This window comes from Neovison vison, chromosome 7 (assembly GCF_020171115.1).
Source record: "Neovison vison isolate M4711 chromosome 7, ASM_NN_V1, whole genome shotgun sequence".
Taxonomy (NCBI): Eukaryota; Metazoa; Chordata; class Mammalia; order Carnivora; family Mustelidae; genus Neogale; species Neogale vison.
This window is the reverse complement of record NC_058097.1, coordinates 119,046,155-119,070,233: the sequence shown is the minus strand read 5'-3', so window position 1 is coordinate 119,070,233 and position 24,079 is coordinate 119,046,155. Positions and strand designations below refer to the sequence as shown.

At 42.8% G+C, this 24,079-nt stretch overlaps 1 protein-coding gene across 4 annotated transcripts in view; it reads right to left on the bottom strand.

The window, feature by feature from the left end:
- Nucleotides 1-24,079, bottom strand: part of APLP2 (amyloid beta precursor like protein 2) — an 83,382-nt gene that overhangs the window by 26,424 nt on the left and 32,879 nt on the right. For all 4 annotated transcript variants that reach the window (XM_044258206.1, XM_044258207.1, XM_044258208.1 and 1 more), the window contains exons 2-3: nucleotides 11,534-11,707; nucleotides 10,520-10,643 (exon numbers count right to left, since the gene is read on the bottom strand). In XM_044258206.1, the coding sequence (XP_044114141.1) occupies nucleotides 10,520-10,643; nucleotides 11,534-11,707 (298 nt within the window). The remainder of the gene's footprint in view (nucleotides 1-10,519; nucleotides 10,644-11,533; nucleotides 11,708-24,079) is intronic.

Sequence of the window (24,079 nt, the reverse complement as noted above, 5' to 3'; positions counted from 1 at the left end):
CAGTAGAACATGTGAGGACTCTTGATTTTGGGATCTATGTGCCCATGTGGTGTGTAGAACTTACTTTAAAAAAAAAATATTCATGTATCACTGGATCATCACCCAGAGACTGATTCATTAAGCCTAAGGTGGGACTCAGTGATTTTCACTGAACAAACATTACAGAGATTTTGATCCATCACCAATATGCTCCACACCAGTTCTCAGAGGAGGAAAACAAAGAGAGGGAGAGAGGTGTGTGCTCAGCTCAGGAAGAGGAAGAGATGCAGTAAGTAGGGGCAGGAGAAAGGAAGCAGGCTGCTAACCTCTGAGGTTTTCTTTTTTTTTTTTGAAAGAGGAAGTGAACAGGAAAGTAATCTGGCCTGAGAAAGGTCTCAGGGCTTTGAACTGGTGGAAAGTCTATGTAGACCCACTAGGTTTGTCACTGTGGCCTGGTCCTCCAGGACCGCTCCCTCCAGGCCTCTGTCTCTGGGCACTACAGAAGTCAATCCTTCCATGACCCAAGTGGCAAGTGAAAGGAATCCTTGATCTACTTTAAGGGGGGAGGTGTGCTCTGACATTACAAGCTGGAGCAGTAAACGCGCCTCCCCACATAAAACAGCCTTCCACAGGGTAATGACATTTCACACTATTATTAGCACAAGGGAACTGGGGGGCCAAATAGCTCCATCTGACACTAACGCAGGAACACAAAGTAGTAAGTTAGACAGTGTTGCCTTGACGCCCTAAAGGCTCTAAGGTGGTAGAACATGTACATAAATTTTTTCAATCAACCAGGCACAATCAATGCTTTAAAAAAACAAAATCCCTGAAAAAATAATGAATACTGTTTTTCTGAAAATAAATAAATTGGGAAAAAAAAAAACAAAATCCCCATGTGTAAATGAGGAGAAACAATCGTGACACTCGACCAAGTCAGAAATCACTTAAACTATGACATCCAACCACCATCCAACTCATATTGTTTTAATGTGATGACCCTGTATTGATGTGGCAATTTTTATATTTAATATATGAAAAAGGCAACAAAAGAGTATATTCAAAGGCAGTGTGCACAGGGTTAAATGCTGGGGGTCAATTTCAGCACTATTGTTACTAGCAGAGTGGTCTTAGGCAACTTACTTAATCCTTCTGTGCCTCAATTTCCTTACCGAGCTGTGAGGATGACATAATGTAATATGCAGAGCACATTAGCAAACTATACATATACCTATAGTTATTATACAGAAATCTGTAATTTGTAAAACCACAATTTTGTGTACAAATGCAACATCAGAAAAAAATTTAAAACAGCAATTTTATTACTAGATATGCAGTCTATTAAAAACAATAAACCGAGTTTAAAGAATACAATGGAATACTATATATCAGGTTAAAAATGAATGAAATCTACTTATATCACACCTCAGACACACCCCAAAACGATGTAAAGTAAAAGCTGTAAGAGGTCAAGTAGAGAATTATACCACTCATGGAAGTTTGCAAACACAAAAACAAATGGTCTGTAGATACATACATATATAGAAGTATAAAAACATGCGAGACAGATGGAAGGTGGGGGAGGTAGGAAAAACAGGTGATGGGGATTAAAGAATATGGCTATCATGATAAGTGCTGAGTAATGCAGAGAATTACTGAATCACTAATATTATATATCTGTAACTAACAATAATGTACGTTAACTACACTGGAGTTAAAAAAATTTTTTAAGATTTTATTTATTTATTCAACAGACAGAGATCACAAGTAGGCAAAGAGGCAGGCAGAGAAAGATGGGGAAACAGGCTCCCTGCTCAGCAGAGAGCCCAATGTGGGACTAGATCCCAGGACCCTGAGATCATGACCTGAGCCAAAGGCAGGAGCTTAACCCACTGAGCCACCCAGGTGCCCCTGGAGTTAAAATTTTTAAATTAGTAAAAACATAAAGAAGCTACTTGAACTTGGGTTCTTCCCTACCTCTCAAAAACATGTGAGAATAACATGCCAACAACGGGGCAGTGGTTACCTCAAGAGCAAGGGAGGGAAGAAGGGAGGAAACGGAAGGAAGGATGGGGCCTTGGAACATTTCAAGCAAACCTGGCACAATGTTGAAGAACTTGAATCAGTATGAGTACTGAGTGACCATCATATTGTGTTATCTTTTCTGTGTGCTTCAAATACTGTATTTCAGAATTAAGTTTAAAATGAAAACTTTCAAAATGCCAGTGACTTAATAATTAACTCCATGCTATACTGTAAAATTAAATGCCTCCAATCCTTAGCTATTCCATGACTGAATCAATCTGTCTGACCTCTGAAAACCAGAAGAGAACATCACTGAATCTGATAAGAAACTAAAATGTAACAATAAAAATTAAAAAAAAAAAAAAAAAAGAATACTCTTTGAGTCAACGAATACAATTCTAACAACATACTCTAAGGAAATAAAATTAAGTAAGTCAACAAAGATATTTACTGCGTTGTTGTTAATATCAAAAACTGGGGGGCACCTGGGTGGCTCAGTGGGTTAAAGCCTCTACTTTCGGCTCAGGTCATGGTCTCAGGGTCCTGGGATCGAGCCCCGAATCAGGCTCTCTGCTCAGCAGGGAGCCTGCTTCCTCCCCTCTGTCTCTGCCTGCCTCTCTACCTACTTGTGATCTCTCTCTGTCAAATAAATAAATAAAATCTTTAAAAAAAAAAAAAATTGGAACCAACTTAAATGCCCATCAGTAGGGAATTAGTTCAATGATGGTAGCTATATACAATGGCGTACCATAAGGTCACAGGTTTGTGTCTATATGTAACATGGAAAAACTTCCATGGTGGTGATTAAGTAATTTGAAAAATCATTAAAGAAATAGGGGTGCCTGAGTGGCTCAGTCGGTTAAGAATCAGACTCTTGGGGCGGGGTGGCGGGGGAGGAAAAGAATCAGAGTCTTGATCTTGGCTCAGGTTTCTATCTCAGGGTAGTGAGTTCAAGCCCTATGTTGGGCTCCACACTGGGCATAGAACCTACTTAAAAAGAAAAAAATAAATAAAAATAAAAATCATTAAACAAATAAAGCAGGAAACACACCTCATATCTCTACCACTCTTCCTTCAGCCTGGTTAATTCCTTAAGGTCAAGTTTGTCTTTTATTCAAAGATATATAACTCCCTAAGAGTAGTACATAATAGATGTTCAAATGCCAACCTTAAAAAGAAGCAATAACAAAAGAGCACATGTAGTATGACCCCATTTAGGGAAAAAAAATGCACTTAAAAGCACACATATTTCCCGCCGAGCAAGGAGCCCGATGTGGGACTCGATCCCAGGACGCTGAGATCATGACCTGCTGCTTCTCCTTCTGCCTCTGCCTGCCTCTCTGTCTGCCTGTGCTCGCTCTCTCTCCCTCTCTCTCTGACAAATAAATAAATAAAATCTTTTTTAAAAAAAAGAAAATAAATAAAAAAAAGCACACATATTTCCATGTGTGTCCAAAAAGAAGTCTTTTTTTCTTTTAAAGATTTTATTTATTTGACAGAAAGAGAGAGAGATCACAAGTAGGCAGCAGGCTCCTCGCTGAGCAGAGATTCCGGATGTGGGGCTCCCTCCCAGGACCCTGAGATCATGAACTGAGCAAAGGCAGAGGCCTAACCCACTGAGCCACCCAGGTGCCCCAAGAAAAGTCTTATATACACACCAAACTATTAATCATGGTGCAAAAAAATGGAAATTAGTATTTTTGCTTCCTCTACTTTCTTCTATTGAAAATAAGCTTTTGGGGGCTGGGTGGGTGGCTCAGTCAGTTAAGCATCTGCCTTCAGCTCAAGTCACGATCCTGGGGGGCCAGGATTGAGTTCGCATCAGGCTCACTGCTCAGCGGGGAGTCTGCTTCTCCCCCTGCCCTTCCCCTCCACTTATGTTCTCTCTCACTCTCTCTCTCTCAAATAAATAAATAAAATCTTTAAAAAAAAAAAAAAAAGAATGAATGAAAATAAGCTTTTTAAACAAGAAAACTAAAGAGGAACCCATTTCAACCCCAACATCAGTTCTGTTACTTCCCTGGTACTTTTTGGCATTTGCTACATTCATCAGAAGCTTCTAAGAAAAAACAAAAACAAAAACAAAACCAGACTTGGGCAATCGGATTACTCTGTTTTATAGAAGAACACTGAAAATGGTTTGGTCTCAGTTTAGAATTTTACCGTTTATAATAATCCTCAATTTAATCAGACAGGCTGTTATAGACAATGGCCACAATTTTCCAAATCACTGGACACAGAAGGATGTATTGTTTTCACTATTTAAGAAGCTGATCAATGAAAATGGCAATTTAACAAAGCCTAATGAACTTATGATTTCCTTTAAGCTGCACTCATGATCTAGCTCCAACCTCCACCCACGCCCTATGATCCTATGATTCTGTCTCTCTCTCAGACCGTCTCCCCCGTAAGCAGGGCCATGACAGCCATCAGGTTTTAGAGCTTTTCCAGAGTTGCTTAAATTCCTTTTAAAAAGAACAAAGGTCATGTACCCACTTGGGAAAGCCCTCAACACCAACACTCACTTTTTTTTTTTTTTTAAACCTACTGCAAAAGTACTCTCCAGCTGCAGGTAGAAGACCCGTGTCTGTTATACGGTCCGGGAAGCTCAAACCAGGCGGTGGGGGAAGCCTTCTGACATGAGATGGAGCCAAGAGAATTGACCTGACCATCGAATGCAAATTTCTGTGAGGTCCAGTGGCCACCTAGACTAGCAGATGTCTCAGAAGTAAACAGGGCTCTGAGGTTAAAGACCCAGGATAAGGGATGGCTGCATGGCTTAGCTGTTAAGCATCTGCCTTCTGCTCAGGTCATGATCCCAGGGTCCTGGGATCAAGCCCCGCATCGTGCTCCCTGCTCAGCGGGAAGCCTGCGTCTCCCTCTCCTACCTCCCCTGCTTGTGTTCCCTCTCTCGCTGTCTGTCTCTCTGTTGAATAAATAAAAGCTTTTTAAAAAGAGAGAGAGAGAGAGACACCCAGGGTAATTCTCATGAGCAGAAACACTCCAGGGCCCGCCCACAGTGGGGACGGGGTGAACTGTGGATGGGCTGTCGTGAATTCAAAGGTAGAAAACGAGCTGCTAACAGATGCCTGTGGCGACAGTAAGACCCCGAGGTGCAGCTGCCGAAGGCAGCACCCCAAAGCCTCTGAGAATGAGAACTAGCTTTGGCAGTCATCACTGTCACACTCTCTGTCCAGATCGCAATCCATAAATAACCCAAAACAAAAACAGTCATGGGCTCACAAAGCTCTCTTCTTTTGGTACAGGAGCCAGCCTACATAGAAATGTCAGGGATGACTAACTCCTTCCCCCAAAATACCAGCAGTTTGGCTTCTTCACACATCACAAACTCCGCCCTACTTGGATCATCTTATCTACCTACCTACCTATCTATCATTTATGTACATTTTTAGAGACGAACAGGAGTCAATGAGTAGTAGTAACCTAAGATACAAGGTCATTTTGAGAAGCGAGAGACTGAACTCAAACAGGTCACACTGATGGGTCCTTAAGCATCAAAAGAGGGCAGAGCTGGGGCGCCTGGGTGGCTCAGTGGGTTAGGCCGCTGCCTTCGGCTTGGGTCATGATCTCAGGGTCCTGGGATCGAGTTCCGAGTCGGGCTCTCTGCTCAGCAGGGAGCCTGCTTCCTCCTCTCTCTCTCTCTCTCTCTCTCTGCCTGCCTCTCTGCCTACTTGTGATCTCTCTCTGTCATATAAATAAATAAAATCTTAAAAAGGGGGGGGCAGAGCTGAGTTACATGAACACTTGAGGTCTGCCAGGCAGTAATTCTCTTTTTTACTGTTATCTTTTAAAGGAAGCTCTACACCTAACATGGGAATCAAACTCACAACCCCGAGATCAAGAGCTGCATGCTCTAGTGACTGAGCCATCCAGGTGCCCCATTAGCTAGTATTATCTTCAAGGGGGTCTCAGGGCCGAAGCTAACCATACTTCTACCATCACTTTGTTCCAACATGTGGTATTCATCTTACTATGCACAGGAAGAGTTACTGTGGTTCTTCTGGTGAATAAAATGTAAAGAACTCTTACTTTCTACTGCATCCATATTTAGTACAGCCCGTATGTTAAAAGAATTCTGTATGGTTGTGTAACTCCCTGAATATACTATAAATCATTAAACTATAGACTTTTAAATGGGTGAGTTATATAGAATGTGAATTACAGCTCAACAAACTTGGTATTTTTTTAAAGCAGAGACTGACTGGGGAGCATGGGTGGCTCAGCCTGTTGAACGTCTGACTCCTGATTTCAGCTCAGGTCATGATCTCAGGGTCGTGAGAACGAGCCCCACATCAAGCTCTGCACTGGGCATGGAGCCCGATCCCCAGGATTCTCTCTCCCTTTGCCTCTGCTTCTGCCTCCACCCCTCCCTGCCTTTCCTTCTCTTTCTATCAAAAAAAGCAAAGACTGATTATTTATAGGAGGTGCTGAGTACATATATATACTGAGGATAACGGAACTGGAGGCATCAATATGAGCTAATATTTCTAATATACACATGTAGCTATAGAACTATGGATTTATGTGTACGTGTATATGTATATACACATGTATTTCTTAACTCTGTGTGCTGAGTGGGCCTAGAAGCAACAATATCCTAGTACTCATAATGCCCAGACCTGTTTCTAAATACATTCTCCACTGAAAGAAACCAGGGCATCCTGGAGAAAAGGCACACTCCAGGGGTAGAAGCAGGAAAGCATAGGATCAGCCTGGATCATCTTTGTGTCAAATCTGGACAATGAGTTCGTAAGGAAATCAGTGAATGCAGACAACATCTGAACCAGGTGATAAAGTTACCATGGACAACCTGTAACTCCTAGTATCATGCAGCACGAATGACGCATCTGGCGTAGCCTCCTCAAAAATACAGAAATCAAAAGAATTGTAAGAGGCGCCTGCCTGACTCAGTCAGTTAAATGTCTGACTCTCAATCTCAGGGTCATGAGTTCAACCCGTGTTAGGCATGGAGCCTACTTTTTTAAAAAAATGAATAAAAGGATCATAAGACAAACCCAAAATGCAAAGCATTTCCACAAAGTAATTTGTACTCTTAAAAAATGCCAAGGTTATAAAAGACAAAGAGAGACTAAATGCAATGTGTGATCTTGAATTAGATCCTGACATTACTGGATAAAAGGTGAAACTTGAATAAGGTCTGTAGATTAGATTTAGATCAATGATAATTTCCTGATTTTGATGATATGGTTACATAGGAGAATGTCCTTGTTTCTAGAAAATCTACACTGAGGTACTAAGGAATAAAAAGACATCACTTAAATGACTCAAATGCAAAAACCCAGCAACGGAGGGCAAGGGTTGAGGGTGTTGGGGGAGTAAATAGAGTTAATTTTACCGTATCAGTCAAATGGTAATAGTCGGAAAATCTGAGGAAAGAGTATATAGGACTCTTTGTACAATTTTCTAAGCATTTCATAAACTTGAGATTATTTTTAAATTATTCTTTTTTATTTTTTAAGATTTTATTTATTTATTTGACAGAGAGAAATCACAAGTAGACGGAGAGGCAGGCAGAGAGAGAGAGAGGGAAGCAGGCTCCCCGCTGAGCAGAGAGCCCGATGTGGGACTCTATCCCAGGACCCCGAGATCATGACCTGAGCCGAAGGCAGCGGCCCAACCCACTGAGCCACCCAGGCGCCCCAGTCTTGTCTTCTAATTATCATTAAAAAGTGTATCCTCTGTTCTAGACACGGTCACTGTACTAGAGGACAAAGAGGATGAAAGCAGGTCCCTAGTTTCACAGTGTTTACAGCAAAGTTGGAGAAAGATCCTGAAACAGATCATCACTGTACAGGGTGACAGATGCAATGGCAACAATGGAAGAATTTCAGAAATCCACGTATCTGGACAGAAAATATAACCAGGATGAAAAGTTTTCGTTAAAGGGAAGCCCCTCACCTGGGCGGCTCAGTCAGCTGAGTGTCTGACTCTTGATTTCTGCTCGAGTCACGATCATGGCATCATGAGATCAAGCGCCAACCCCCAACCCCCAATGCCCCGTTGGGTTCTGTGCTCAGGCGAGTATCTGCTTAAGATTCTCCCTCTTCCTCTGACTTCCCTCCACCCGTGTATTGGCTCGTGTGTGTGCGTGTGTGTCTGTCTCTCTCTCTCTCTCAAATAAATAAATATTTAAAAATAAAATAAATACGAGGGAGGCAGCCCCTTAAGTAATAAGCCTTGAAGGGAGAACTTCCCAAGCAAAGGAAGTAGAGCAAAGGCATTCCAGCAATGAAAGTTGGATGGTGCGTGCATGTGAATGCCACGGTGACGAGGAGCGGCATGCAGAGCAGGGGTGGCAGACAACCTAGAAGGCCTGAGCAAAGGCCACATCATGGAGTTTTTAACTAAGCTAGGGAGCTTAAACCAATCTATCTTATAGGGGAAGAAGAGCTACTAAAGGCTTTTAGGTACAAGAAAAACAACTCAATCTCATTTGAGGTCAGAGGGCAACAGACTAGGTAACAGAACAGAGAAGCACCCAAGGAGGCCGCTGTCACCATCCAGGCAAGTAAGGACGAACGGGCAGGAATCCGATGGGAGGAAAAGGATATAAGCCAGACATTCCCAACTTTCAAGTCACAGCACCCTGCGTGTCTCGGTAATGTTTTCATAGCACTTCCAGGCCAAAAGAACACCCAAAAGCTAAGTAGTTAGGTCCAACTACTTATTAAGTCCTCATGCCCTTAGTGCTTGCTGGGCACCACAAAACTCCTCCAGCATTGCAACTGCCTGAATTCCAGCACGCTTCCTTCTCCTCCCCCTCCAGTTACGTTAGTGTGAGCCTGGCTCTTCAACTCAGGAACCACTAAGATACCAGTCCAGAAAGACAGGAGGTCACTGAAGGAATGGAGCCATAGGATGCTGCAACTGTGAATACCTCCAGCTAGTAGTTCACGGTATGTCTGAGAGGTGCATCCCTTGAAAACCAAAAATACCCCACAATGCCCACACCCTGAGTTTACACCAATGCTCTTGGTGCCTAAGTGTGCAGTCTGGGAACCAGGCAGAGAAGCCATACTGAAGAGGTACGAATCAGGCTTCAAAACTGACTGGATGTGGGGAGAGCAAGGTCTCCCAGATCTCCAGACCAAAGCTCTGGGTGAGGAGTGGAGCCACAACAAAAAGCATGCAGGAGGGGCAACCAGCTGCCAAGTCCCGGTGGGGTACAGTGGGGGAACAATGCAAAGGGAAGAAACGAAAGCAAGTACTCTCTATCTCTTGTCTACAAATACTCAAAAATACACTCCTGTTTCATGAATTTTATAGAGAATGAATGAAACTTCATTCCCGGAGAGTTCTGAGAGCCAAATGGAATGGGAGAACATCCTTAAAACCACACCACACAAAAGGTTTCTAGGTCTCACACTCCAGACTGCATGATCCTCCATTTTAAAGTGAACAGTGGTAAGCGCAGGCACTGTCCCTCTTTCCCCCTCTACTGATACTTTCAAACAGTAACTGCTACAAATTTTTAACACTGTTACTTAGGCGCGGACTCTTCCTGTTAGCGGACTCTTCCTGTTATTTTGATACATGTGAGAATGAGAAAAGCAACTTATTCTATTTTAGGAAAGGCTTTAATGAAGGGAAGAAGTAGAGGGAGTTAAATTAATGGCTAAAATTAAATACATCTACGAACTACCCAGAATGCCCGTTCATGCTGTATCTACATTAATCCTATCATGCATCATCAAAAATCAATTACTTTGATCTTTTAAGCTTCTATGACCACGTCTGCTCCTGAATCACCCAGACGACACACACACGTGAGTACGTATGGATGCCTCAGTGACGCGTGGTTAGGACTAGGCAGGCAGTAACTAGGCAAGCGTTGGAAACTACTGTTTCTGGGAATAAAAATTTCTTGCTCAGTTTTAGTCAAGTTAGCTCCAACTACACCAACTACAGGGTCAGACAACTCCACAGTGGTCATGGGCCCTTCAGAACAGCAGGCAGCACAGGGCAGAGCCCAGGCCTCCCTAATCGTGTGCATGGGGAGCTGAGTCACTTCTCCTGAAAACTCCCACAAGTCTGGCCTCGCCAGCAATACAGGCTCTCAGTACCTTGCCAAATGTGTGTAGGACGAAGTAAGAGGAAGAGAAGCCTCCATTCCTTGGGCTACTCAGTACAACTCACTACTACGACTGGAACACAGGAATTTCAAACATCAGTGTGAGGCAAAGCTGGGCTGCTCCCAGGACAACACCCTGACTCACACCGTGCAAAAAGCCCAGCATTAAAACACAGGATGCCCACCAATGGGAGAGTTCATGACCATCAAAGATAAATCAACCATCTACCCTAGAAAGCAGTAAATAATCAAAAAAGGAGGCCCACAATACACTCCTGCAGCCCTTGGCTTCTTAACTAATGTAGAAATTTCACTGTGAGGCCAGAGAACATTACATGTAAAAATGAGCAACGTCGCCTTCCTGGAGGTTCCTGTAACCAAAAGCATCTAAGCGACACTCACCAAGACACTTGAAAGGGATCACGATGTGCGTCTTGCACTGTTTTTTGTCCCTCCGGCACCAATTGTCAACACTGACAGGCTCATTTGCTTCCATCACGTTTGTGATCTGTAGCTCTGGATACATCTGCAAAGAAAAGAAAACACACACAAAATAAATGTACTTGATCCATAATAAATGGACATTCGTTTGCAAGTAAGGATGCCCGGTGTCACGTCATCATTAAGCTCTATAAATCTCAACCTCCACTCTCCTACTCCTGGTTCTAACTGAACTCATCCAATAAAAGAATACTCTAAGTATTAGTTTCCTTTTGACAGGTTGATTTTTGACCACTTCTAATGTGTTCTCTAAAAAAAAATAATAAAAAGGAATCTTTATTTAAGGTTTAAATAAGGATTAAATCTTTTATTTATTTTTGTAAAAGCAGCAAGCTCTCAACCCAAAATAAATCTATTAGGTATCAAGTCCACTTGTAGGATGCACGTAAATAGTGGAGAAGAAAAACCTATTAAAAGGCAATTTTCCATGGACATGTCTGCTGATGAAATTAGAGAATAATACTTGAACTCTGGCCCTCCATGCTAATCTTGGTAAGAATCTAAAACATCCCACATCCCTTCCGAGGTCAAGGTTTGACCCAAAAGGTAAGTTGAGTCGGATCTGAGATTATCATTTCCAATACTGTGGCTTTCTATCAGCAAGTGGAAAGCCAAGAGAACCAGGCTTTACTAGCATACACATGGCATGCTGACATGTCTGGCCTCACTGTTGGGAGTAAGTAGGAAGCAGAGAGAACCAGGCTTTACTTGTATGGGTCCCGCCCAGCCTCTGTACTATTTTCCCTCCCAAAAGAACCAAGAGCTAGAAGCGCACATGAGACAAGTCTGTCCCATCATATATATTTAGAAATAAAAGGCCCGGGCTCTGTCATCAGCAAGTTGGTCTTCTAAGGTAGAGTTTCAAGCTTGACCCAGAAGAAAAAAGCCGCTTTCCCATTCCAGAAACACTCTTACCTCCTGACAGTACTGAAGAACTTCTTCTTTTGTTCCAAAGCAGCTCTTAGTGCCTGTTGGGTCCGGTTCCCATTTTCCAGTCTGAATGTTCACATGCATATTTAACTTCCCACAAAACATTGCAATTTGAGGCTCGGCGACAGCAAATCCTGTTCCGGCATTGGCTGCAAGAGCCTACCGAAGGGGGGAAAATATCCATGTTTACTCCCAAAAAGCTGGCACGAAGGCACAGTCATCCAATGGCTTGTGTGACAAGAACTGATCTTTTAAAATTTCATTATTTATTATTTTTATCTTCATAAACAAATCATGTTCCTAGGAGTTAGGCCAGAAAAAACAACTGTTGGACTTAAACGATCAAAGCAAAAGGTCAATGGAAAATCTAACCACCACTCCCCACCTGGGTACTTCTAACTTGGGAGCCTATAACCCAACCGTGATCTGCACTAATATGAGCTCATCTACTTCCCATTCCTTGATTAGGAAGCCACAAAAGTGCAGAATGGCTAAAGTTCCAGTAATTCACTCACTCAACAAAATTTTGTTGAACAGCTGCCAGTTTGCAAAGCAACATGCTAAATGCCTAGGTCACAAGAGTGAGCAAAAAGTTGTGGTCTCTGCTCTCATGGGGCTTACAGTCGAGCCCAAGAGTCCATACTCACACATAAGAAAAGTTTGATCACATTCCTAGATGTCCTACAAAGGAAAAGAACCCAATACTGAAGCCACAGACCGGAAGGCAACTGAACTTAGGGTGGGGTACAGGGGTGGTCAGGGAAGCCTCCTGAAGAGCAGTGCTTGTGAGGTTCCCATGTGGAGAGAAAGCAGAGGCAGACAGCAAGTAGAAGGACGGAGAGGCACGCAGGGGCAAGCCTACACAGTGTGTGAACCACAAAAGGACTTCTGTCTTTATCACTGAGGTGCTGGGAGGTTTTAAGCACAAAGTTAGTATATTCAAAATGTAGCTGCAATACTTTTTCCTGGTTGCAGGATGGCAAAGAGATTGAAGGGGAACAAGCATATGCAAGGGATGGCTCAGGAAGCTGGAGTTGCAGACTCGGGAGAGCAGGGGGAGAGGGAGGAGGGAGAGAGGGAAGATGGTACCTTGGACTAAAGGCAGTACAGCAGAGAAACAGATATGAGAGGTGAGACAGCACAAGGGGCAAGACTTGGCGACAGATTCATTTGGGGGGGGGGGGTGGTGAGGAAGAGGTCAAGCATGGCTTGCATCCCTCAGTGAGGGACAGTATCATTTGTGGAAGCAGAACACTAAAAAGGATTTCATGAACAATTTTATCTTGTATTAGATAAAAATAATCAATGATTCCATTATGTTTCTTTGGTTAGTATCCTCTTAATGAAAAGATCATAGCCACTAACAGATCACAAATTACAGGTGAGAAATAACATTCAGGCATTATAACAGGTAAGGGTCCTAACAAAGTCTCCTCTTCTAGAGAAAACAGGCATCCCAGATGCACCAAGAATTATGCCAATACTGATGCCTACATCCACAATGGAGTTTTGCAGTCTCCCCTAATGTAAATGTTCTTTCAAAATAAAAATTAAAGAGGTTTTTTTTTTTTTTAAGATTTTATTTATTTATTTGACAGAGAGAGATCACAAGTAGGCAGAGAGGCAGGCGGAGAGAGAGGAGGAAGCAGGCTCCCTGCTGAGCAGAGAGTCCGATGCGGGGTTCGATCCCAGGACCCCGAGATCATGACCTGAGCCGAAGGCAGCGGCTCAACCCACTGAGCCACCCAGGCGCCCCAAAATTAAAGAGTTTTTTAAAATGTTAAAAACTGGGCACCTGGGAGGCTCAGTCGTTAGGCAGCTGCCTTCTGCTTGGGTCATGATCCCAGAGTTCTGGGATCGAGGCCCACACTGGGCTCCCTGCTCCCCCTGCTTGTGTTCCCTCTCTCTCTGGTGTCTCTGTCAAATTAATAAATGAAATCTTTAAAACATAAGAAAATAAAATGATAAAAACTTGGTGTATAGGGTTAAAGACTGTATGGTCTATTGTGTTGCTCTTTTTAAAATGAGCAATTAACATAAAATGGTTTTTCAATTAACAGAAAGGGTAGCTTTGACTTTTTTAATATATAGAAAATATGCACTTTCTAAGCAACTCTCATTTATTTGTGCTGATGGATGATATGGACATTAATGGTCCTTCCAATCAGGAGACTGATTCTGAAATACATTACGATCTCCAGGGAAAATTCGCCAGCCTCCACACATTTAGCGTAGGAGCTTATTAAAATAAGCCAACTTTCGACCAGGACAAGAGAAGAAAGCACAGACACTTGTTGGGTAACTGGGAGAAAGCTAATTTGGGTTGAAAATATTGCCAAGATCAATCAGGGTTGAAAAAAACACCTCAATTAAATCCAAAGAAGAGAACAATTAGCAACTTTATCAATTGGAATTGACTGTAGCCCTACTGTGACGAGTAATCATTTATTAAAGGAGAAGGCAGATCTTAGGATTCCAGATAACTGCATATAAAGCTATAGGCTGATAAGAAAAAGAGAAGAGGGGCGCCTGGCTGGCACAGCCAGCAGAATCAAGCAACTCCTGATCTCAGGGCTGTGAGTTCAGGCCCCATGCTGGGTGTAGAGATTACTTAAAAATAAAATCTTTAGAAAAAAGAAAAAGAACATTCAAGGATACCTGTGGAAAGGAACACACATTTATTTATAGGCAATACTCTAATGGTGTATTAATTCAAACCAATCATTAAGAGGGGTAAGGACACACAAGACAGGTATGTTTAATTCTCACACTGAGTTCAATACGTGTATCAAAATGCCTCTTCTATTGGCCGTTCTGCTTTTGAGAGCCATATTGAAGGATTATGGCTAGAATGCTAGATTACAATATGGAGGAAAATGGGTATACATAATGTGTTAATACCGAGAAAAAGTCAAGGAAACCCCAAGGAACACTTTTATCAACCAAAACCAGTGTTTCCCTGAGTTCTTTTCTTCCTACTTCAAAAGCCCAGACAGAAATAAAGAAAACTGAGAGAGAGATGATAAAATAAAAGCAAAAAAGCCAAAGCATAGGCCAAAAGGAAAGTATTTCCTAAATCTGCTATAATTAATCCATCACAGTTAAATCTAAAAGATGTGGAACAAGAATTCCTAAAGGCTCTCTATGGCTTTGTATATTTTATTTATTTTTAAAAAGACTTTTTTAAAGGGGCAGAGGGAGACAGTCTTAAGCAGGTTCCATACTCGGAGCAGAGGCTAACAAAGGGCTCGATCTCATGACTCTGAGATTATGACCTGAGTTGAAATCAAAAGTCTGATACTGAAATGACTGAGCCACCCAGGCATCCCTTTAAGATTTTAAGTAATCTCTACCCCCAGCATGAGGCTTGAACCTACAACCCTGAGATCAAGAGTCGCACACTCCACTGATTGAGTCAGTCAGGAGCCCCTGGCCTTGTATATTTTAACATTAAAAGCAGCTATTACACAAATGGGATTTCGGGTGTGGCAGAACAACTTGGGGGAGGGAGGGCTAACCTCTTAAATTCTAAACATGAAATCATGTTTAAACGCTGTAAGGAACAGCGTCTATTAGTTACGTGAGCTCACCCAAGCCACAGACGTGGCGTGGTCCAAAGTGTGCCGGCAGCCACTTACCAGCACCAAAGATTATGTTCCACATGTTACTCACTAAGGCTGCTGGCTAAAAGACCGCAAGAGTTCCAACTGTATAAATGTTCAGTTTATGGGTCAACCACGAAGGTCAATACATCAGTGATGAGTGCATTTGATCTTTGTGCTGAGATGGTCAGCATCGCCTTCCCTAAAGAGAGTCGAAACTGCCAGAGGTTAAAGCAACAGGAAGAGGCAGCGAAGCGGCAGCAGCCCCTCACGTCGGTTACCACCAAGAAAGGAGAGTAAAACTGGCATCACTCCAGACAGCTAATACGCGGCTGTGATTCACTTTTGAGTTCAGAAAGATTAATCCTTGTGGTCATAAGAGACTCTCAGGAAGGTATCATCTGAAATATAAAAAGCCTCTGTGGACCATGTCTAGGAACCAACCGATCAAACAGATGCCAACCTTACCTAGACTACAGCAGATCGGTTTTGTTCCCTGATGTTTGCACTTCTTTCCTCTGAAAACGCTCTTATTCAATGTGCCTCCATTTTCTGAAGCACACATGGGGCGTGGATCCACTACATCAATGTACAAATCAATCTGTTTCCTGATCTAACATGTTACAAATGGGACTGCACTGCCAAGTCAGCACTTCTGATATCCTGTGAACCTGGAATCCTCTACGAAAGAAAATTAATGCCCCGTTTGGCACTTAAGCCAGTCCTTGTGATCTATGCACACTGCAGCACTTTTAAGGCTTTGAAAACAAATTGCATCAATTGCTTCCCAGCCCAGTGCTTCCATTTAACTTAATAATTCATTCTTAATAAGAAATTCCATTTTATTAATTTGGTTCAGGGAAAAGAGTTCAGCTTTACAAGGAGAGAAACTCAACTTGGTAAAAAGTGCTTCTAGTAACTTGGTTGAAAACCTGGTGTGGCTTAAGGCTATAAATAAATTTAAGTAAATCTAAATCTGAGCCTAACTTAAATGAGGGCCTTTAATCATCATCTCAAGAGATGCAGCTCCTGGGCCCACCTCAGCCCCACCGCCTTTCACTAAGGGGCTCAGGACCCGTGCAGCAGCATTCCTAGTCCAGAGCGAAATGCAAGCCCCGTTATTTCCTTCCTCACTGAAGCAATCATCTCAGAATCTCATCTGGCTCTGGGGTTTGGGGAAGTGCCTGCTGTAGAGGGAGCATCTTCTGAAGAGGGCGGTTTTATCCCTCTTACTGAGTGAATCATGTTTCCTCGGACAGGAAGTTGCCCCATTACAAGCAGGCAAGCGCTCCAGCTCGGCCCTGGGAAAGCCTGTTAACACAGTCCCAGTATGAATCGATACTGACTGAAGCTTGCCTTTGTAACATCTAGTTAGCACCTGCGCAGCGGCGACAGCAATTGTAATCAAAGACCTTCCATTTGTAAAGGAAAAGTCAGCAAAAGGATAGTCAATTCTTTAAAGGGTGCCATGATCCTATACATTCATTCCTGTTTGTTCAAGTTCTGCCTGGCATTTCATGATTCCTAAGTTAAAGTGACATAAATCTGTGTCCACCAACTTCCACGTAAGATTTACTTAATTGAGCAAAGTTTTTAAAAAGTTATCGTTTCAAGGTATCCCTGAAACACTGTTATGACTACAAAAGGAAAAAAAAATTACTGCCCAGTGGACACAGGGACACTTCCCTCACCAGCAGTAAGCTAGCTGGTAAGAGAGCGGATGAGGAAAATGGCGGGGCTCTCCCATTTCGGAAGACCAAGGAGAAATGACAAGTAAATTCAACACCAGAGCAAGACAGGATCCTGGGACAGGAAAGCGACATTAGTGAGAAAACTGGAGTAATTATATGGATAAGGTCTGAGTCAGTTAGTAATTGTGTAATAGTGTTAATTTCCCAGTTTTAACAATTGCACCACGATTGTGTCAGATGTGAAGATTAGGGGAAGTCCAAAAAGCGTACATACGGGGGAACTCTAGACTTTCTGCAACTTTGAGAAAACTCTAAAGTTAGTTCAAAATAAAGTGGTTCGCGTTTTTAAAAATCTTGTTCATGGGATGCCTGGGTGGCTCAGTGGGTTAAAGCCTCTGCCTTCAGCTCAGGTCATGATCCCAGGGTCCTGGGATGGAGCTCTCTGCTCAGCAGAGAGCCTGCTCCCTCCTCTCTATCTGCCTGCCTCTCTGCCTATTTGTGAGCTCAGTCTGTCAAATAAATAAATAAACTGTTAAAAAAAAATCTTGTTCATCACCTGCCTGAATTTTGTCTCTGGCTACATGGTTCCAATCTGTCACAAAGAGAAGACACACTTCTAGGCTAGGCCACTAGCAAGCTATGATCTGAGTAGCCAATACCTGAAAAACAAACTATTCTGAACACACGAGCGTACATCCTAATAGAGTAAAATCCAGGTGTACACATAATAAAATCTCTTCAGTGGGTGAAGAGAGCCTAATACATATGAAAGTCCACTTTCGTTACTGTCAAAAGGATGACTGGAGTTTGGAGCCTCTAGCATATCTTCATCAGCAGTAAAGAAGTGAAACTTTCAATATAAAACAAGCTTCAAACATTTCAATCCACTATTTAATAAAATAGCAGGATTCATATTAAGCATTTTCCAATTTTAGCAGCAAACTGAGAAAACCTGTCCTTAAAAGTGACAGTTTGTATTACCGACTGAAAATCCTTAGCTGTTTTTTGGTTGGTTTTTTTTTTTAACATTTGGACTTAATTCTAATTAGAAACTGGTGAATTAGGTTTAGGGCAAAAAATTGAATGCAAAAAGCCATTATTCTTCCACTGACATATGCCAGCTGTTAGGTATTATTTTCATAGACAGTAATTTATACAAATAATCTCTGCTTTATTAGAGCTTTAAATATTAAAGTATAAATGAGGTATCATTTCTAAGATTAAAATGGTTTAGACTGTCTCCAAGGCTTTTTATAGGAACACAGTAATTTGTTCATCTGGATTACACTGGTTGGTAAGGATCCAAGTCCCAAGATTCAAGAGAGGTCTGTTATGTGTCCCCGAGATGAGAACAAAGAGCCTTCTATAAAGGAAGTTATTGAAAAATACATAAAGACATAAAATATTTTACGTTTAAAAAAAAAGAATAGCATTTATGGATCTAAAATTCCCAAGTGTACAGGTTCTGCACTGGCTCCTGTGTTTCTTTCCAACTGCCCATAATAGGAACTCCAATAAGAAACTGATTTCAGAAGGTACGAAGACATGCCTGGACCAACCATCCATCCTCAGCCCATTCCACCCAACCGCACAGGGAAGTGCCTGAGGTGTGCCCAAGGGCAATGTGGCAGACAATGACTGCGTTTCAGCCCCATCACTGATGAGCTGTGCCACCTTTGGCAGGACCCCTAACTTCTCTGGCCCTCAGTTTCCTCATCTCTAAGAAGCTGACAACAGAACTGCTCACCATAGTCTTGTCTTGATGTGTAAATGAGTTAAGATATGCAAAGTGCTGGAAAGAGTCCTTGTTCTATAGAAAAGAGTTCTTCAAATATTGGTGGCCATTGTTATCAGGCTTTAAATTTCTTTATCTGGAAAACGGGACTGCTAACATACCTTCACTTCTCCGGCTTGTTTGGGGATTAAATGAAGACACTGCCCGGAAGCAAGGAAGCTTGGTACCTGCCACAGAGCAAGCACTCAGAGGGTAACCGCATTATTGTTGGTGGCTCCTCAACATTCAGTTCTCTCCAGCTACCACTGCAGCACTGGGGCTGAAATTCCGAGTGTGCAGGGAAGAACCCCTGAAGTCCCCCTGGCACTAGGCATCCTCCCCAAATCCAGGACAGCATGAAATGGGCTTCAAAGACTGCACAGGCCTTCTTTGCCTATTAAATCTGGACATACTTCAAGTAGGCTGCAGTAATGCACCACATTTTCTTCTGTGGGAATTCAGGTTGACACGAACAATTTAATACCGCCCCACCATTTAGAAGAAAATCACCGGGAGTTGCTGGCTTCCTGGCCCTGGTCCAGCTTCCGGCTGGCACGGAAGCCAGGTCAAGATGAATCTGCAGTTACTACTGAGACACTGCTGTGATCAAAACAGCACGATGTAAAAGTTATTTCTCTGGATTTGTATTATTGAGAGCATATTCCCCCTCAACTTACTAGCTACCCAACATCATGGAATAACATCTCTCAGTGTTAGTTTTCGCTTCTGTGCAACATAAATACAGTGCTACCCAAATTTTGGGTATTATAATAAACGACACCCACAGTATTTGAACTTTGGTTCACAGTTAACACTACAACAGACAAAACTCTACTTTCCTGACACTCCCGATGCCTAAGGACCACGGCTTGGAAACGAAGACGACGGCTTCCTCACGAACAGGAATCTGTAGGATTCCAGAGCCAGGCCATATTCCGGTCCTATGTTGAAGGCATGCTAACTGCAGAGGCCAGAAAGCCAGCAGGCTCGAGTATTAATATAAGATGATCTAAATGGGTGTGAACTTGGGCTTAACCTCTGAACTCGCTGGCCAGCATTAGTTGGTTCTTCACTGAGGGTGCTAAATAAATAGCGTGTGCAGGGTCAGGGGAATGTGTAAGGGATATGCTTCTTAAACCTTAAAAGAGGGAAATGATTTTAAGTAACAAACATCCGGAAGTACTACTGATTAAATATTAATAATTAACATCCATTCTAAATCATTCCTACTAATTCACGGATGATAGAAATAATACCAAAAAAGAACCAAACCAACAGAAGAAACAATACAAATGACTGTGGGGTAAGGGAGTGCTCTGTAGGCTACCCAAGCACAGAGCCGGCAATATTCTCAGAAATTATAAACATGCTTCCTCTGGCTAATCAAATGCTTTTATAATACTGTTTATTTCAAGTGTATTAAGTCATAACCATTAAAAATGAGGCACTATTTTAGCATTTTTCAATTATCTCATGTACCTAATGTAGTAAATTGCATCTCCTTTAAAATATTCTATTTCTATTTCACTAAAATAGATACTCAACTTAGTGATTTTACCAAAGCTAAGTTGGGAAACTATCCACATGTCAGCTTTGGCTAAAACGCTGACTTCCAGAAGTTTCCACCGCAAACATGAATAGCTAATGTCAGGGATCTGAAATTGATTCCACTAGGTCTCCCTTCCTGTACTGTTAACGAGGAAAGATAAGAGCTCAGGTCATGATCTTGGAGTCCTGGGATTGAGCCCCGCAATGGGCTGCCAGCTCAGCAGGGAGTCTGCTTGTCCCTATGTCCCTCCCCCTGGCTCCTATTCTTGCTGGCTCTCAAATCAATTACAATCCTTAAAAACAAAAACAAAAACAAATCCATGCAACTGAAAACATTCATGTCTTAATATGTAAGATGGGTTTTATTTGCCTTTTAAAGTAGAGGTTCCCTAACACTCATTAGAGGGCTATTAAGATTCTGGACAAGTTTTCAATGGCCTGAAAAATGAGAAAAATAAGGGTCTGGTGTGCACATGTGTGTGCGTGCACCTGAATGTATAAGGATATGGAACTGCTGTCTTCTCTTGAGGAAAGAGTGCTCTGAATTCTATGATTATTTTTATCTTTTGTTTTAACATTTTTTATAAAATGATAGCAATAGTAAGCTGATAGTATTATTAAGAATTAATGGCTTAATCTAAAAATTTCTTAATTTTTTACTTTTTCATGAAAACCAAAGGCTTGGTGCTTTATTTCTGAGGTTCTGTAATGTTGAAAGTCAATAAAGGGCAGCAATCCTTAGATGAGTAACCCATATCTGTTTAAGACCAGAAAATAAGACATTTTGCCAAAATGACTTCTACAGAGCAGAGGGGGAGGACATTACATTTTAAATTACGAATGGCACTGTTTATGTGCTGTTCTGCCAACCACTTTACTACGTTTACTAGGTGCAAGCCATACTCAGATACCAGCCATGATGAAGCAGATTACTTTAACTTCTAATGTCCATTAAAACAAATGTGAAAATAACAAAAATACAAAAGAGCTCCACCCTCCCCCCAAGTTCAAAGCAAGTCAAAAAGGCATCTTTCCTATGATTTATGTAGCATTTAAATTTAAAAGTAAATACAGACTGGATTATCAGCTCACACCAGATGTGCTTGCAGACAATGATTCTTCCTGTCTGGGACCCGTGCCCATGTGCATTATTGTAATTATCAGCAATTTAAAAAAATAAAGTAATAAAGCTAGTATGAGCTGCTGGTCGGTATGTTTACTGCTCACTGCCTCGACCATTAATTAACCTTCCTGGGTTCAAGCCACTGGAACTCCTAACTAATTGCATCAAGGAGAAAGGGAAACTCCGTGCAAGTAAAAAGAACGAATAAAAAGGACGTAGTAAGTGTGGGTGTGAACACACACGAACACGAAGGCACCCCCACCATGAAGTACGACCCCACTTTGTGCCACCTGTCAGGTGGGCCTCTGGGGAGCTGCGTCCACTCTTGCCCTGCCTGATCCATCCCCCAACATTCTGAATCAGCACAAGCCAGAATACATCAATCACTCCTCTGTGCCAGGAGAGATTCAACCGCTCCATCACCCAGCTCCGGGCTAGCACCACCCTTCTGGTCCCGGCAGGGCCTTTCCTGCCTCAGGGCTCTCCACCTCAAGCACTCCGGTCCCCTGTGCTTCCCCCAGCTGGCACATTCTCAACCATCAAGACTCCTCTCAAAAGTGCACCCTCTGCAGGCCCTTCCTGAGGACAGTCCTCACCCCACTGGTGGTTTTCCCTTCCCCTCAAGCAATCTAAACTCCCTTGCCAAGCCACCTGCGGGCAGGTCCCTTCTGCTAGAATGTGAGGTCCTCAAGGGGAAAGGCCTCCTACGGTTTTCTTCCCATGGTATGTGGAAACATCTGGAAACTGGACCGAGGATACAGTAAGTAGTCATCCAGAGCCAAATAAGTGACTGACTTGAAACCGCACACTTTTGGTTTTTTTCCAAGACATTTAAACTAGTATTAATTAGCAGATATCACTCAGCATTTTTTTTTTAAGATTTATTTTAGAGAAAGAGAACACATGCAAGTGGGAGAGGGGCAGAAGGAGAGGGAAATGGGGGGGGTTAAGAATCTCAAGCACACTCCTTGATCAACAGAGGAGCCAAATGCAGGGCTCGCTCTCATGCCCCTAAGCTGAGGTCATGACCTGAGCCGAAACCAAGAGTTGGATGCTTAACCAACTAAGGCACCCAGGCAGCCCATCTCTCAGCCATTTCTAAACGATTAACAATATACAAGTTCCAATGAAGAAGATCTATAATGATAAATTAAATGAAAAGAAAAAACGTATGCAGTATAATAAGCTTCCTTCCCACCCCCACCCCCGCCAAGTAAGCTCTGTGCCCAACGTGGGGACTTGAACCCATGACCCTGAGATCAGGGATCACATACTCCTGATCTGAGCCAGCCAGACGCCCCCAAAAGTTTCAATTTGTAAACAACAAAAAAAAATTTGCTAAGTACATCCACATACACAAGCTGAAAGGCCACATAACAAAGGCGTGTACTAGAAGAGCAGCCCCCAACCTCAACGGGCCCAAACTCCTGAGAGGCTGCACTTCCAGCCTTTCCTCCACTGACCTCCACATGCTGACCAGCACACTTTATTCCTGTACCCTTTTCAGTCCAGACATTACCTAGTAACTCCCTAGTAAAAAAGGGTGTCTCTCAGGAGCACCTGGGTGGCTCAGTCCGTTAAGCATGAGATTCTTGATTTTGGTTTTGGTCAGGATCTCAGGGCGGTGGGATCAAGCCCTGGTCCGGCTCCAGGCTCAGTGCAGAGCCTGGTTGAGAGCCTCCCCGCCCCTCCCTCTGCCCCTCCCCTCCCCACTCCTTTCTCTCAAAAAAAAAGGTGGGGGGACTTCACTCAGAAACCACCATACCCTATGTTCACGCACTCACATCCCCCTGCCCTGGTGGTCAAATCAATACTCCTACTTACACTATTATAGGAAAGAAAAGTCCTTTGATTACAGTTCCTTTCTTGGGCCTCTATTTCCCCCCTTAAGAGACAGCAACTGCACCGTTTCTTTCACTTGCTTGGTTTCACAGGGGCTCATCACTCCGGCTCTGAGGCTGTGAGAAAGGTCTGCAAAGCTCCCTCAGGGCAGCCTGACACAAGAGGTGATCCAGTGGTTTCCATTCCGTTTCTCTTAAAGACGGGCCTCCCCTAGGCCTGTCATTTTCCTATTTCAGAGACACTGATTATTCTCTAGACCTGCACACAGCTGCCATTCCTGGGGCTTGGATCACAAACTTCCTCCCCCTTCCTTCTGTTCCTGACTCCGTCCTTTCCTCTGTCTTGACTTACTGCCTAGCTTAGAGGCTTGGAACTCTGACAGCTGCCCAAGAAAGGGTGCATGGCAGAAGTTTCAAACACGACGGGTCTCAAATGAAGTTTTTATTTTATATACACACTTTAGCACTAATCTGGATGAGAACTAAATGTAAGCCAGACACCATTTTCCCTCAACATTTAAGGCATGAAGCTACTATCTTCCAGCTTCCAGCACTGCTGCTGATAAATCTAATGGAAATCTGATTTGGAATCTTCTGTGCAGCTGTTTCTTTCTGTATGAAAGTAAGTTCTAAGATTCTTCCCAATCTCTGCTCTTCCGACATTTCAACACAATGTGCCTTTGGTGAGTGGGGTTCTGGCCCCAACCTGAGCTCTCTGCGAACCAAGTCAACCTGGACACACTCAGTCCTACATGTCGTCTCTGTTCTCTTCCTGAAATTCCGACTCCGTGCTTCTCAGAGCCTCTACATCAATCCCCTGCTTTTCTTAATTTTCCTTTCTAGGTTCTCACTGTTCTCTCTGAAAGATTCCTACTATATTTTCAAATTTCTGGTGTCAATGTTTCTCATCTTCAAGAACTCCTACTCGTTCTCTGCCTACTTTTACTACAAA